General features: G+C 38.2%; 1 protein-coding gene across 24 annotated transcripts in view; it reads left to right on the plus strand.

Moving 5' to 3' along the window:
- Positions 1-17,437, plus strand: part of RIMS2 (regulating synaptic membrane exocytosis 2) — a 436,018-nt gene that overhangs the window by 180,609 nt on the left and 237,972 nt on the right. For all 24 annotated transcript variants that reach the window (XM_090137872.1, XM_090137865.1, XM_090137886.1 and 21 more), the window contains one exon: positions 15,897-16,822. In XM_090137872.1, the coding sequence (XP_089993998.1) occupies positions 15,897-16,822 (926 nt within the window). The remainder of the gene's footprint in view (positions 1-15,896; positions 16,823-17,437) is intronic.

Below are 17,437 nucleotides of genomic sequence, written 5' to 3' on the forward strand. Positions count from 1 at the left end.
GACCCCCCAGATCTCAAGGAGATCTTCCCCCAGTCTGTATAAATACCTGGGATTGCTCTGGCCCAAGTGCAACACCTTGCATTTGGTCTTGTTGAGCCTCATTAAGTTCACATGCCTGTCTAGGTCCCTTAGGTTGCTCCCCTTCCCTCCAGTGCATCAACTACACCACTCAGCATGGTGTCATCTACAAACTTGGTGAGGGTGCACTCAATTCCGTTGTCTGTATCATTGATAAAGATGCTGACCAGCACTGGTCCCAAGACTGTGTCTTGGGGAACACCACTTGTGACCTGTCTCTACCCCAACATAGAATATAAGACTATAAATATATTGCTTTTTATTTGCTCCTTTTTGTTATGCTCTTTATGTTTGTTTTAACGTATGTATGTGTGTACTGCTATCATTCGTACTGAGAAAGGCAGTCCTTTTGTACAAAGAGTGTTTCTCTGTGACTTTGCTGGACCCTGTCTGAACAGGATTCTTTCCTTTATTTCCTCCTGATCCAAAATGTTGTATTACTGGCCTCAATATGCCAGTCAACTGTGGGATGTGTAAAGAAATGGAAAGCTCAGAAAATACATATGCAGAATGGAGTTTTTGCAGTAAAAACTGATGTGGAGGTTATGTTATTGGAACAAACCTATATTTCTTCCTTATTGTGTACCAGAACAAATAGGCTTAACCCATATATTAGCATATCTAGGGTATTTATGTTTTGCTACACTACATGAAACACTGGCATAATTACAGCAGTTAGCTTGATAACAGAGGGAATCTGGAAGGGAAATCATGTTTGTGTTGTAGCTCTCTTTAATAGCCAGCTGGCATAAGAAAGATCTTTCTCATGACCTTTGGGAAGAAAGTGCATAGTTGATTCATTTGATGCTTAGGCTTGATCATTGAATCAGATTGTAATACAGCTTACTACATATCCCTATTAAAGTTACTTGTGGTTCTTTCAAAGCTGTTCAAATTTGGCTTTTTAACAGGAAGTCCTGGTCTGTTGTGTTGGCTGTGACTTTATTCATCAGTCATTCCTTTTTTTTAAATTTTTTTTTTGTGAGGTCATCATCCCAAAGTCCTATTGAGGCACCTTTGAGCTTTCAATAAACAATGAAACATGGAGGCTGATCCTTCTACTTGTTAGAGTCTATCAAGGAGATTATTGGTATTTGAAGAGTTGATTAGTATATATGTAGTAAGACCCTTATTACCTCAAATTCTTAATCCTTGACATTTACAGGTTTTAGGAGTACAAAAGTTATTATAATTTTTTTTTAAAGAGAGGAAAAAAGGAGTGTTGTAATTATCCTTAGACTAACAGTGAGATGACATATGTTTCTCTGCTAACCCTCTCCATTCTTTTGAGTTTGTATACAAGGAGATACAAAATGCTGTAGACAGGGAATACTGTCCTATTCCAGAGCAGGTCTGTTTGTGGCAATATACATTTTAAGAAGGAAGAATGAGGGGCCAAATCATTTGTAAGTACAGAAAGCCAGGGCACAAAATTTATTCGTAAAGTAAGAAAAAAGTTATTTTCAAAACTCGAGAGTGGGAAACATCTTGAAAGGAAGAAAAGTCTTGGAAGTAGGTGTACTTCTGGGCATACACGTAGGCAGCTAAGTAGGACATAACAGTTTGTTCTTGTGTGGGTACTTAGCCCATACATATACTCAGCCATTACCAGGTCCTGTATGCTGTGTTACAGCAAAGTAGAATATTCTTCTCATTTCCCATAAGCATTGCTATTATAGAAAATGTAATGAAATGACAGAAACATAAATTAGAAATATCCTGGATTATATTTCATTTTACCTGTCTTACCTAGCACTGATTTCTTTTAATTTGATTGATGTAGGTGTTTTGTGCGTTAGGTAATGCTCATTTACAGCTTTGTCTTTTCATCAAGCTGTTACTAAGCAGAATTTGATTATCCTGAGTTCTACTTCATTAGATTTTGCATTTATCACCTTTATCATTTCTCTGTGAGCTTCTTTGCCCCTCAAATCAACTATGATGGCAAGACATACAACTTCCAAATAAAACAATTAATAAAAGCCATTTAGTCTACTTTATTGAAATGCTTCTCTCTGTATTTCCTCCCACATCCCCTGCATTTTAAGGTAATGGCATATTAGTTCTGATCAGCTCCCTAATTCTCTTGCATTATGTTTAAGTTTCTGTCTTAATCTTTCTGATTATATATAATTTGCATAAAACTCCAATCATCTCAGTGTTTCTATTACAATTTCTATTACAATGTTTAACCACTTTGTGATGAACAGATCCAGTGTCCTTCATAATCTGGAACTGAAACATTAGATCCAGATCCCTGCGTAAGACATTTTTAGTGCAGAATTTTTCAATTCAGCCCTGTCTTGCGGATGGTGAGACAGTGTGGTTCTACCAATGTTGGGCTGACCTGACCTGAAACTGACTTTTAATTCAGTAAGTTTTCTCTTAAGGTGACTTGCTAAGAAAAAGGGAAAACAGATTTTCTTATTCAGATTAATTCAGCTTAGTAAGATCACTTCTAGTCCAGTCTTTGCTGGTCCTACGAAGACCCAACACATTTCGTTGGAGCTGCCTTTGCCTATGAGCCTATATCTTTGATGATTCTTGACAAACAGCTTTCAGAATGTGTGGTAAAATGTTGCATCTCTGAGCTATGAATGTGTTTGCCATGTTAAGTTTTGTGTGTTGCAGAAGTGTTTGTTATTCCCATTGAGTTTAGATGTTTGACTTCCATTTCGTATGTCTCTTACAGCAGCATAAAAAAATTCCACTTGACGTTCCCTTAAGCCAGTGCTTTAAAGAGGAGCTAGGGCAGATGCATACGTAGAATAAGGCAGCTCTAGTGCCTGTCAAAACTGAGTAGGTGAATCTGGGCCTGTCCCTAAAAAGGAATGTTGCACCTAGAGGAACTGCTCTGCTGATGTTAGTACTGGTGCAGTCTCAACTTGGTTATGTGAAGCTCAAAGAAGCAGAGCTGTCACAAAGCACAGGAGCAGTCATAGTGCAAAATAAAAAACAGCAAGATAAAGCTGTAATGCATCACAACGCATGGATAAATGTAAATTTAAATGACTGAGAAAGAGAAAAGTCATAAACTTCCCATTTTTAATATGACTTTTAATAATGTATTTTTATAACATGGAATATCCTTTTGAAGTGAATGGTAAAGTTTGCACTTCTAATTAAACTGTCTTACTGTTTTTTCTTGTGTTATTACTAAACAGAACCTTTTCTTCATAAGCTCAGTATTTTATTAACATTAGTGCTTCTGGGAACACACTGATGAAAGATAAATTGTTATTCATTTGTTTCTGTATATCTGATTTTTGTTGTTGTTCATGCAGGCTTAGATTTTCCTTTCTTATTTGGATGAAACCAAATAGTTGTCACAACCTTTATTTTCAGGGTCAACATATCTAATAAGTGTGGAATTCTGAAAGCTAGCAGATGCTTCTGTATCATTAGTGGTTTTCAGCCTTTAAACTATTGATCAGAAATTGCATCTGAGTTCTCCATTCAGAGATAGCATGTAATGCATTACTGAAGGTATTTCTAAGATAGCGGGAAATGCAATAACAAAAACAGTGAGAATATAAAATGTCTATAACCTCCAGATATTTTGACGTCTACTTTTCATAAAACTAGTTTTTAGAAGTCTGTTTTGTATTATAATGTACTAATGATGGTCATTCCATCAAGATTGTATCTGTATTTTAAGTGTTTATATCTGTGATGATTATCTCTGAATGTGGATGTTATTGATTTATAAATCAAACTCAAAAGAGCATTGCTTGTTTTGCCATAGCAAACCTGTCAGGAAGTGGGCAGATTTTAATGGATAGGTAAAAGGCCTTTAGGTTCTCCTGTTAATAGCATATCATCTGTATAAACATTAAATAATGTAATCCTTTGCTTTAGGAAATATCGCCCTAATAATTAGTATAAATGAGCTTGGTACTACAGTGAGGCCAAATACGAGGAATTTAATCTCATATATCTTTTTCAGCAGAGTTTTAGTTGTAGATTATAGAATCATTGAATCATTGAGGTTGGAAAACACCACTAAGATCATCACCTAGTCCTACTGTTGACCAGTCCCCACCATGCCTGCTAATCCATGTCCCTCAGTGCCACATCCACGTGTTTTTTGAACATCTCTAGGGATGGTGACTCCACCATTGCTGTGGGCAGGCTGTACCAATGCTTTATTATTCTTTCCAAGAAGAAAATTTTCCCAGTAACCAATCTGAACTGTTCTGGCACTGCTTCGGGCCACTGCCTCTCCTCCAATCACTCTTTCTTGGGAAAGACTGATTCCCCATTCACCATAACCTCCTTTTAGGCTGTTGTAGAGAGTGTAAGGTCTCCCCTGAGCCTCCTCTTCTCCAGACTAAACAATCCCAGTTCCCTCAGCTGCTCCCCTTAAGATTTGTGCTTCGGACCCTTCACAGCTCCATTGCCTTTCTCTGGACATGCTCCAGGGCCACAGTGTCTTCCTTAGAGGGGGGCTCAAAATTGAACACAATACCTGAGGTGCAGCTTCAACACTGCCGAGTACAGAGGGGTGATCACCTCCTCCTCCTGCTGACTGTGCTATTTCTGATACAAGCCATGGTGCTGTTGATGTTCGTGACAACCTGGGCACACTTCTGGCTCATGTTCAGCTGTCAGCTAACACGCATAGATGCTTTTCCGCTGTGCAGCTTTGCAGCCAACCTGCCTCAAGCCTGTAGCATTGCGTGGGGCTGTTGTGCCCAAAGTGCAGGACCCGGCAGTTAGTCTTGTGGAAGCTTGTACAATTGGCCTCAGCTCGTTGATCCAGCCTATAATGTCTGGCATTAATCTAATTTCTGGTAAAAATATTCTGTCGACAAAAAACATTGTACTATGTGATCATAGTTGTACTCTTTATTATATTTATCCCCAGCCTAACCTTCAATTGCTCTTCTGCTTGAAAAGTGCTTCAGAGAGCATACATTTAACCTTTCTCATTGCTTTGCTCAACAGTGAGTAAAGGTTAACTTGAAAAATGCTATAGATCCCAGCAATTTGATAGTAACACTGTTCAGGGTGATGAAGACTTCCCTAATCTCTAAAAGCTCTCATGACTGTTTTCTTAAAATGTTTAAGATCATTACTTTCCTTAATTAATTTTTTTTTTGCTGTCCTTTACTGTTCTCTAAGATGATTGCTCACATTCTACTCAAGACTGACTTATGATAGTACTTGAAAATTTTGTGTAATATGAGGACTACTCCAAGAGCAATGCTTCCTATTTTATTACATTGCCCCATGGCGTCCGATGTGGATATTGTTGGTTGGTTTGCAGTAGAGGATGAACCTTCCCACACAGTATCCCGTTACGTGTTGTTGCCCCGTGACAGATGGCAGCAGAGGGGCAGTCTGACAAAATGGCGTATGGCATGGAAGAAGTAAAAATGTCATTAAATTACTCTGTGTGGAAAAAAATGGCTTCCATTGGTATTCACTGATACTTGCTGAATGTTGATGGAGACCAAACAGTGGATGAGAGCACACTGAGGCCGTGAGTGGAGTGTTTCAGCAGTGGTAACAGTGACAGTGGGTCACCCCTGCTGGTGCAGATGTTTATGAGAATGGTGTGCAGACTCTCCTCCATTGCTGTCAAAAATGCGTAGCTTGTGGTTGAACAGTTGAAGAACTGTGTTTTGTAGCTAAGCATTTGCTTTGTCAAATGGTGTTATTGTGTTCTTTTTATCTACAGCATATTTACATATTGTAGTTTCCATGGAAATAAATAGGAGGCATTACTTTCAGAGTGACATTTCAGAGGAAATCAGTGTTGGTGAAGAAGCTCTAAGGCTTGAACAATGCCCTTTGAGAGTCTTTTACCTGCTTGCCAAGTGAATCTGCACTTGGTCTTTCTTGATCTTCTTTTTATTTATTCTCACACTTTTTCTCAGAATGCTCTTGTTGGTGGAAGAAGTAACCAAAGTTAAGTGCAAAATCTTCTAATACATAACACATCTTTAGTTATAATTTTGTCATTTGTATCGTGACTTTGGAGAATCCTACAAAAATCTTGCTTGTTGGGTAGTGCAGGTTGGTGACATGAACTGTAAAGGATGAATTGGTTGGGATGTTTGAATATACACTGAGTATAAAAGACCATTCATTTCTCCTGCAGAATAAGAAAAGACGATATCTTATTTTCTTTAAGTACTACCAAAGTAATGAAATCTGCTTTTATTGCAGTGGTGTGCAGAATAAATCAAAAGGCTTATTTATATTACTAGACTATGTTTCAGTTCACTCATTTTAAAGCGTCTTTGATTCTCATATAACTCTTATGAAAGAGAAGTAATTGCATAATTGTATCTTTCAGTGAATTTACCTCATAGCTAATGTGTCTTCTATAGTCCTACAAGGACTCTTAAACATTGCTTTGCTTCTTGCTAGAAGTCTGTGTTTTCCTCTGTGTGTACTGCTGTCATCTCAATGGGATACCACCTTTCTATAGAGAAGTTGTGAGCAGTTACCCTTTCAGTTTCCAAGTGTTCACCTCCACACAATTCCTAGAATAGCTAGTAAATTTCCTTATGGATTTTGGTAACAATCCTGGAATAAATTTTCTTTAGAAACCTGCATGTTGAAGTTCTTTTGTGGAAGACTCTACAAAATAGATACATACCTGTAAGAGGTGACTAAAAACTAAGAGTGGATCATCTTAGAGCTGATCTCAGCACTGCAGAGAAGCAAAGTTACTCTTGCATAAATGCTAAATTCAGGGATCTCATGATATTTCACAGAACCAGGCTGTTTGCAAACACGAGGTGGTTTGCATGGTAGTGAGGTTGGGAGTTTTCCAGACATCAGAGGCATAGCGGACTTCTCCCACCTGAGCGATGGGATCGGAGCTGGAAGAGCAGTCTGGGTGGCCATGACTGTTCCATCCTGCATTTGGGCACATTTCAGCTCGCATAAGGACTGTTGTTTGAAGGCTGCATTCTTGAACTGCTCAAAACTAGGTGCAGTGATGTAGAGATGAAATGTATTACGATATATGCTCTGTGGTGGCTGAAGGGAGAACCTTGGTGTCAGAATGCATTTCTGGGAGCAGCAACTCACTAGTCCTGTGTACTAGGTGGAGGAAATCTAGGTTGCTGCCACAGCTATATTTTTTCCTGTGTCATGCCACTTTAATGCCATGTGTTAAATTTACTGCAGTCAAGTTTAATGGGGCAAAGTACTTTCTATTAAATAACTTATTTTTAAGCTACTTTGCATAGATGAAAAGCACCTCACTTATGAAATCGTCGAAATTGTCTTCTTAGGATGCTTTAATGCAAATGAAACCATCTACACATTTGCTTTGTATTATTTTCACATTCTCACCTTGTTTTGAAAGTGAGTTCTGATGCCTGTTGGTAGAAAACATTTAGTCTGTTGATTTCTACTTGTTTGTTTCTGGAGAATGGCATGTAAAAAACAAGAGTAGAAAATAGTTTCAGTTCTGCAGAGTGCTCATCTCTTCAGAATGAAGTAGGTGCCACAGCTGTTTTTAGCATGGCAGTTGAAAATTTTGTCAAAATTTGACTTGTTATAAACTAAAAATAATAGATATTACAGAATTTCATGTGGGACCTAGTAACACAAGACATGAAATACTGGAACTGAACAATTTTTAAAATGTAAATGCTTTGACCAGCATGTGCATTTGTAGGCAATAGTACTGCAGCAAGGCACTAATCAGCTAAGTACCGTAATCTTCCTTGTAGGGTAAATTCTTACTTGACCTCCAGCTATATACAGCACATGCTAACAGCATTAAACTATAACACTCCTCTCATGCTCTCAATACTTGCCATTGGGTCAGCTTTCTGACTTGAATTGCTGTTTCCTGTGCTAGATTTTTTTTTTTCAGATGCCTTATATTTTGTAATTGCATTTTGGAGGGAGGGAAGAGTTTGTAAGTGTACTTCTAAAGAGGTTTCTCAAAATTAAGAGACTTCTTATATGATTTTGCTGAACCCAGAAGATTAAATGAAAGACCTAGCCAGAACAGAAATTGATGTATTCTTATGAATCCGAGGCTTCATCCTTCCCAGATGTGCAGTGGCTGATCAAAAGGTAAAGCAGGAAAGAAAGGTGCTGAATGTGTTGTGTGAAAATAATGTAGATCACTCAGTGTTTTTTGTTCTCTTGGGGATGGTTAGGAAAATATTTTTATTTTTAGCAAAAAAAATGTTCATTGAAGGTACTGAAAAACAGTCATGCTTCAGATATCTGAAAACTACATTTTAAGTCAATGTTTTCAATTGGATTGTATTACCTGTGGCTTAGAAATATTTCTCGCAAAGTTAGATTTATTCTCATAAAGATAACATGTGGCATTTTGGATTTTACTTGTATTTTATATTCTTTTATGCCCATTTTTTGTAACAGTTCCATATGGTAGTAACTCATTCTTCTACTTTAATATTTGTGTGACCTACTATCCTTTCAACACCTCAGGTTTTAAATTCATTTGAATCCTGCCGTATGACAGCCGTTAATTGATTCCATCCTTCAGGATGTTATTTCTTTGGTGTCAGTACTGACACAAATCACTAGAATGCATTTTCTGACCAATTATTCTAGAAAGAGATTTAACCCACTGAGCACTGTTTTCATAATTTGCTTTTTTAATGAAAAGATCTTACAGAAAATAGTGACACATTTCCTATGAATGCATTCACTGGAGATCATTAGTAAAATACTAATTTTGAAAGTGTTCAAAAGTAAAGAAAGGAAAAATCTTCTGATGTTTTACCTATTTGTAAAAGGAAAGCATTCCTGAGTGTAGCTAAATAAATGAACAGTAAGATGCAAGTACAGTTATTTTATTGCTTTTAAATGAAATCACATGATGTAAGGGCTGCTGAAAAACTCGATCATAATAAAGGAGAACAAACATGTTACTACTGGTAGTCTCATTTTCCTCCCCATGATGTTCTCGGTGTAATAAATAGCTGTGAAATAACCTTGTTACTTAAATATTTGTAGATTAGCAAGGGATATTTACAATTGCTAGTTTTGTTCTGTGATTCCTCATTTTTTTCTATTAAAATCCTATTCACAACAAACTGAAATTAGCCCTTCCAAGTTGCAATGCTGATTTTTGTGCTGAATTGCTCAGATAGCAAATATGTGGTTCTGTGGTAATTGTACTGTTTTTTGTGTCTGTGCAGTCATGTCAAGTTTAAAGCAAAGATGTTATCAATTGTGAATTTCATTATGTTAATGATGATGTTACCACAGATTCCCTTTCATCCCTTCGATACCAGCCTGCAGTCAGTGAACTTATGTTTTCTGATAAAATCTAATAGAGATCAACATCTGCAGTGTCACTCTCATGCTTCAGTAATTTTTATAGTCATCATTGTAAACGTAATTCATTATTGTTTGGAGATACTTTGCTGGAAGGTACTTTAGTGGCTCAAAATACGAGTGCTATAAAACAGAATTTGTAAGGCATGGCTGAAATGAGAAATGAAGTAATGTCTCAGACAAACATTACTTAATGAATTGCTTAGACATCTGAGTGTTAAGTGCACTTGAGGGCAGCTTGTTTAAAAGTATGTTGGTCAGGAAATGTGATAAATACCTTTCTTTCTTTTTATAAGAGTAGGCTGTTTAAATGATTTAACTTGAAAGTTGTTCACTGGTTGCATATCTTAAGGAAAGAGAAGTGACAGATCAGAAGATCAACGTAGTTTAAAACTAGACAGTATAGAACAACAGCAGAAAGAGATCTTGGTAGAATGGGAACGGCTTAGAAGTCAGAAAAAGCTGTTTTTTACTAAGCTGGAGCTGTAGCTGCTCTTGGAGCGTGTGCAGAATAATTTCCCATGCACAGTGTGACTCAGCAAAACCAGAACTGGAAATTCATAAGCTGAGAATGAGAAAAGAAGTTGAATCAATACCAGCTAGTCTCCTATGAATGTTTCCAAAATAGGGAAACATTTTGCAGATTCCTCAGCAGAGAAAAGGAAGTCTGGGGAAATCCTTTCGGAAGAGGACCTGGCAGTGGAAGAACAGATCTGTCCCTAGGAATGGCAGTTGGGTCTTACTTGGGCACGGGGTTTTCCTGCACGCTCAGAGGTTTCCATGGCAAGGTCAGCAGTGTGCTCAACTCACCTTCTAGCAGCCTAGGAATTTTTTTGTGAGGAGACATGGTGGTGCTTTATGTGCTCCCTGTTACTGGTCTGAAATAAGTGCCTGACTGCCTGTTGAATAGAATGCTTGAAGCTATAGAAGGTTAGGACTATTGTTATGTGATCACAAGAGCTCTTCTCCTAACAGGAGCAGTCTAGGAATTTAGAGACAAAGCTGAGCTTGCTGTGTTTGATGAGGTCTCTGAGAAGAGGCCCTGTCTCTTGCATGGTTTTTCTAACAGCTCCAGCTGTGTCACTTGAAATCCAAGAAGGGTACTCTAACTCCAGTGTGGTGTTAGAAAGTGGCATTCCTTTATTCCTCACGATGCACATTGGGCAACTTGAAAACAAGCACACCTTCAGAGTTGAGGCTCTACAGTTATACAGTTAAGACATACATGTGCAGCACTTAGGCATACATATTCACTCTTTTTCAAGGTTCTGTAGATATGTCCTAATGTTCCTTTGGGCATGCTTGGTGGTATTCAGGGTGGTCAAGTGCCCACCTACTTCTTCCCCTTTTTTCACCATCAGCTTCATCACTGAAAGCTTTGATTCACTTTAATTTGCTTTTCCCCAGTTTGGAAGATGTCCATTGCTTATTAGGCCATAGCGAACCACTTTTTAAAAAGTGTATGTGGAACCTGAGGAAAATGTCCTTGCACGTTTAGAGGGAAAAGATAAAAATATTCTATTGTGACTCCAGTACTTCTCGTGAGGCAATATCTTTGAGGCAGAAGATCAAAGTATTCTGTATGTCCCCAGCACAAAATTATTGAAACAAGCCTGTTCACCCACTTAATTGAAATGGAAAGTTTTAGAACTATCACTTATAGATTCCTTTTGCTAAACTAATATATTGGTTCTTAAACTAATGTACTAATCCACATTGCTAAGTAAACCAGCCTGTATCTGTTGGAAATGTTTTTACCTATTCTGTGTTTTTATTTCATGTGCTAAAAGTAGCACATTTTGAAAAGAGTTGTGGAAGATTACAATATGTGCAGGACAGATATCTTCAGTTTTAAATTTCCAGTCAACTTTAGTCCTCTCTAACTTATAGGGAGTAGAGACCAAGTTAGTGTATTGTTTGGTGAGTAAAAAATAGGTCTTAAAAATAGCTGATGGTGGCTTGGGCCACTAAGCCCTTACTGATATTGTGGTTGACCCTAGGTAAGTCCAAGGTGAGTTTAGGAACTCATATGTTTGGACATGTCTTTATGTCTTATTTTCTTGAAAGTTTTCTTCAGTTCATGTATGTCTTCTATGGGCCTGAGAACTAGTTTAGTAGACAGAAAGATCTGAGATCTAGTTTTTACGGTGTTTTTGGAATCTGATGGAAAAACTTGCCTTTTCATATTGCTTTTTCCTTGGTACTTTTGAGTGGTTTTTGTTTTTTTTTTTTTTCTTTTTTTTTTCCCCCAAGTGTAAAACAAAGCAGAAGGGTGATTTTTCAAAGAAGAATACAAATGAATGTCAAAGAGGCTATTTTGTTTTGTTACTGGAATCGGGGCCGTGAAGAAAAGCACTGTTACATTCTTCTGTGCCATATTTTAAGTACTTAAAATATGTTAAAATGTTAAATACTGTTAAATAAATGTTAAATAAATAAAGAAAGAAATAAATAAATGTTAAAATATTGTTAAAATGTTGCTGAGGCATGGGGAGAGATTGAATAACTTAACTGTGTGAGCATGTCAGGTTACAGTGAAGCTACTTGCTTTTCTGTAGTGACATTTGTAGAGCAGTGCAAATGAGGTTTCCACCAGTGTAAGGTTAAGAAAGATGTGTTATAAGCCTAAATGTCATGTACAGGTAATAAACGATGATGATAATTAGTGATAAGTCAGAGAAAATGAATTTCAGTTTTTGTATCTGAAAAGCGCATTTTTATAAACTGTGCCTGAGAAAAGAGAGTTGTGTAGGTTTGTAGGTTCTAGGTTTTTCTAATCATAATAGAGCTTTTGTTTTATTATTGATTCAAAGGGTCTCAGCGGCCTTGAGGTGCAGTAATTGTTCAGATCTGGGGCAGTCCTGCTGACGAGGGGCGCACGGTGGGTGGTGGAGCCGGGCTGTGCCGGGTGCTGCGGCACCCAGGGCTTCTGCTGCCCGCCGTATGCTGGGCTGTCCAGGTACATGTGCAGGCACTGTCCGAGGCATGGAACACCTTTGTTGAGGTATCTTAGCGGTAGTTAACAGTGAGAAATGGATTAGACAGAGGCTGGTGAAGGTGAGTGAGAATTAGCGTGATCTAAAAATAGCAGCAGATTTTTAATAGCAGTCACTGACCGTAAGTTTTTGTGAAGACTGTGCCTCCTGCCATGATTTAATAACACCGTTACAAATGTACACGTGCATTGCACAGCTGTGTTCACTGCAGGTATTTTTAAAATGAAAAAGAGTGCTAATGTACGGGGGGGCTGTGTGAGCAGTAAAGCAATGGCAAGCTGCAGTGCCCTGTGGTGTGGGGGCTGCAGGCAGCATGAGCCCTCTCTTGCCAGCAAGGTTCTGGCCCAGCGGTGCGTGGGTACTGCTAATTTGTTTCTGTTGGATGGGATTGCATCTGCTGGCATTTGATACTGGTAGTGAAGTTAGATCTCTTCAGGAGGGAGTAAATTAATTAGAAGTGTGTTGGTTCCAGTCAGCATAGGCCAGGAATTACGGTAGTGACTTTACCTGTCAGGCTGCTCCCTCTGAGGTTTGAAGTTGCATTTTCAGAAGGTCCTTTTTCCTCTCTTGGCCCAATAGTTGTCTCATGCAGGGCGCCTGTGTAAGGCTGTTTCTTCCATGAAAGGTTTGGAATAGATTGAGAGCTCAGCTTATCTTTACATTACTGTCAGCCACAGTTCTTGTTCTATATTCATGTCTTGGCAATGAAAGCAAGAAAAAGTAATGACTGCTTGTGGTAAGTGGTTGGAAATTGTTTGTGTAAGAGGTATAAAAACATAGAACTCTGTTGGCACGTCCTCCTCTCATTAACATAGCTCATGCTAGGACAAAAAAGTACATTTTCTAAAAGTCTTGTAACAGTTCCAAAAAAAAAAAAATGTTTTTGAGATAGAAGTACATTGGTGTAAGCAGGAAGTGTACAATCAGTGTTATTACTCGTGCAGAAATTCCATCTTTTCCACCCTTAGTCGTTCCTCCCATGACATTTAAGCAGCAGTGTTTCCAGAGATTTGTCCTCTACTCTTTGCATTGTTAGGAGGACTGTGTAAGGTAGTCATGTATATGTGTGTATGTGTATGTGTGTGCATGTATATATAATCTCCCAAGTGGAGCAAAACGAATTTTAATTATACTGTTATTTATACTGCTACAAGTATAAATGCATATATATTTCATCCTAAAAAGCATGTAGACTCTAAAGCATACATTAGATTTGTCAAGCTGGATTGTGTGTGGTTTTGTATGTTACACAGTTCATTATGAACTTGATTTTCTAAACCATGCTTTCTGAGGGTGTTTTTATGTCTTTGAGGATCAAATACTTGCAAAAATCTGCAGCTGCAAATATATCAACTCCACACGTAAAACAAACTCACTATCTTCAGCATTTAATATTAAAAGCAGAGTATATGCAGATACAACTTGCACACACATTGTCTCAATCATGCAGTGAAATCTATGTGGATGATCCCATGTCAGTTGAGTGCCAGCTACTCCAGTTGTATATGTGTAGAGATGAAAGATTCTGTGGTTGCGTAGAATGGAACTGAGGAGAAGCTAGGCACATTTTCATTACAGGCATGACAGAAATTTTCAACAGTATCTGTAATTTGCAGTTGAAATATCCTAATTTTGGAAGTGGTGTATTTTTCATTGACTGAAAACTGATTAACAGAAAGATACGCGTCTTCCTTACACTAAGTTTCTACCTCTAATCTCTCCTGTTTTAATGAAAACTTATATGTCTTTGCAAGCTCTGTGATGGTGGCAGTTGTGTTGTCCTACTTGTCTATTTCTATTGGTTGTTCTGGTTTTAGACTTGCGAAACTCTGCTTATGTCGTATGAGAACGATTCAGCTTGACTCCCCTGTAGCAGAAGCCATAGAATTTTTTCTTAAATGTGCAGAGGTTATGATTTGTGCTAGTCCTAAACATGACAGTTTATTAAGACAGATAGGACATCTTAACTTCACAATAAGTAAATAGGCATCCAAGCGATGCTTATAGTACTTGTCATCCTTCACCTTCAGGAAGAGTTGCACTTTTGCAGGATTGAATTAGTTTCCTTGTTTTCAGATGCCTTTATAAGGCTAAAGTTCTTCAATGTTTACTGGTCTGGACTGGGTCCAAATCTTTCATGCATAGTTTAATGACTCTGTATGGTACCTAAGCCAGAATGCCAACTGGCCAATCATCCACTGTAACTCTCCTCTCCTGCAGTTGTAGTTTTCCCTGGATGAGCTGAGACAGTCTTTCATTTTGGCTGTGAGAAGGGCATTTTCCGTGCAAGTACCTAGGCAAGTCTTTTCTGTGTGCTTTCCTGGGCACTACGAGGGCCTGCTTTTCCTTCTCCCCTTCACTAAGTTGGAGCCTTTCATTTTTAGAACAGCTGTGGCAACAGCAGGCTGTGTATTTGCTGTCCTTTCCCTAGCCTTGACAGTGGGCACGATCCCCATGTTGCTGCCTGCGATCAGGATCAGTGGACATTCATGAGGGTTCTTAATTGCAAAGATAGAACAAAATGTAAGTGCAAATGGCTGATAACATGATAATAATCTTTGCTCCAGTTTCCCACAAGTAACTCTTTCAGCTGAATCTGGACACATCTAGTAGTAAAATTTTGAACACTTATCATCCTTTTCGGATTAATTCAGGCACAGTTTGAAGTTTCAGTCTGTTTTTTGTATGAATCGCTCCTCCTTATTTAATTAACCCATTCTATTAAAATAGTGAGCAATGCTATATTGAATGGAATTTATAATATTTTTTATATATTTAAGGCAGATTCCCTGTTAAGATATTGCTTACAACAAAATTGTGTGCTTTGATTGAATGTTTGTCAGTGATGAGGAAAGAATATCTGTTGATAATTCGTTTTGTTTTGTTTTCCTTGTAATCCCCAGAAGTTGTCCATTGTAGATGTGGTCTGTGGCAAAAAGTGATACAGGAGAAGTAGGGATGGGAAGGATTTTTCTGTCAAGTCGGGTGAAAGTTTGAGGAGCTTCGCTAGACAACTGCTGCCACTGGATGTTCATCCTCCTTTTTTCCCTTGGCACACATCATAGTTTTGTGGAAAATGAAATGTATTTTTTTTTTAGCAATAATGGATGCTAAAAGATCAAAGTAATGTAGTGAGACATATAGCCTTAATTTCTGTCATGACTATACAATCTTATGAAACAGATTTATATGCTCAAATTGTATCACTGTAAAAAGAGTACAAAAGCTTATAGAATCTTGGTACTTGTAAATCAGTTATGATTGTAAAATAGTGTGAGAATTTGTATTCTGTATTTTATGATGTTGTGTAAACGTTTCTCCTATAAAGCTGTTTTTTATTTTAGCTATACACCATAAACATGTGATCTTTATTTTAGTACAGGAATTGTGTGAGCACATTCATGAACAAATGCGATGAATGGATTTTTTCCCATTAGCTGATCTTTGTATTATTTAGTCGAAATTAAATACATACCTGTGCTACAGGAAATATTGACATAATTCTTTTTCTTATTTCTTGTCATGATTGTTTAGGAAAAGAAGCCCATCAATATCAAGAGAACAGAACAGAAGATACGACCAAAGGGAAGAGAGAGACGAATATTCACAGTATGCTACATCAGACAGTGCGATGCCCAGGTCACCATCAGATTATTCCGATAGGCGGTCACAGCGTGGCCCTCAGTTATACGAAGAGCCTGAACTGGGTGATTATAGAGATTCCAACAGGAGGAGTCGCAGGCGTTCCAAGGAGTATCCGGTAGAAGAGGAGGATGCACAGAACAGGGAGGAATATGAAAGGCAAAGGAGAGAAGAGGAATATCAGGCACGATACAGAAGTGATCCTAACTTGGCTCGTTATCCAGTCAAACCACAACCATATGAGGAACAAATGCGTATCCATGCTGAAGTGTCCCGAGCACGTCATGAAAGGAGACATAGTGATGTCTCATTGGCAAATACTGAGTTGGAAGATTCCCGGATATCTATGCTGAGGATGGAACGACCCTCAAGGCAAAGATCGGTGTCTGAGCGCAGAGCTGCCATGGAAAATCAACGTTCATACTCTATGGAAAGAACTCGAGAGGCTCAGGGACCAAGTCCCAATCGTCAGAGGACCACAAATCATAGCCCTCCTACACCTAGGAGGAGTCCAATTCCTCTGGAAAGACCGGACATGAGGCGCTCTGATTCATTAAGGAAACAACACCATTTGGATCCCAATTCTGCTGTACGGAAAACGAAACGGGAAAAGATGGAGACCATGTTACGGAATGATTCACTCAGCTCAGACCAGTCTGAATCTGTCAGACCTCCGCCACCAAAGCCCCATAAAACAAAAAAGGGAGGTAAAATGCGCCAGGTTTCATTAAGTAGCTCAGAAGAAGAATTGGCATCTACTCCAGAGTACACGAGTTGTGATGATGTGGAGATTGAAAGTGAAAGCGTTAGTGAAAAAGGTAAGATTTCTAATTTTTTACTAGCTATATATATGGAATGAGGTTCGAGTTCCAGTTCATTATGTTTGTTTTACATATTAGAATTGGTTGCAAGCACACATTTACAGCCCTTTGTATATGACTTAAGTTTGTTGTGATGGCGTTGAGTTTTTCTAATTTTTTATTTACATGGAAAAGAACATCCCAGCTACTAGAAGTGTTTGGATATATTTAAGGAAAATACTTGCCTATTGAAAGATCTGTTAATTACATCAATACAGTATCAAAAGTTGGGCTATCTATAGGGCCATGATTTCATGTCCATTAATACCAGATTCGTGTACTCTTGAATCATACATGAATGCAAATTTGATCTGGATTAAATGGTGGGCGTGTGACCACATTTCTCTTATATTAAGTTGTGCATCATTTGCTCTAGTTACACTAGTTTCATGCTGGCTGCTGTAGGTTAAAGAGCATCTGATCCTAAAAAGAAAAAAGTGTAATTTTTAAAGAAAGTTGAAGTGAGTGAGTTGATTTGTATCAATGGAGTTTCCTTTTTTGATCTATGGCGCCTTTGGGTTTTAGTGCATTATAGGATTTGTGATATAGGCGTTACTTCCGTGTCAGAAAGAA

The sequence above is a fragment of the Phasianus colchicus genome, chromosome 3 (assembly GCF_987193195.1).
Source record: "Phasianus colchicus chromosome 3, bPhaCol1.hap1.1, whole genome shotgun sequence".
NCBI classification, from domain to species: domain Eukaryota; kingdom Metazoa; phylum Chordata; class Aves; order Galliformes; family Phasianidae; genus Phasianus; species Phasianus colchicus.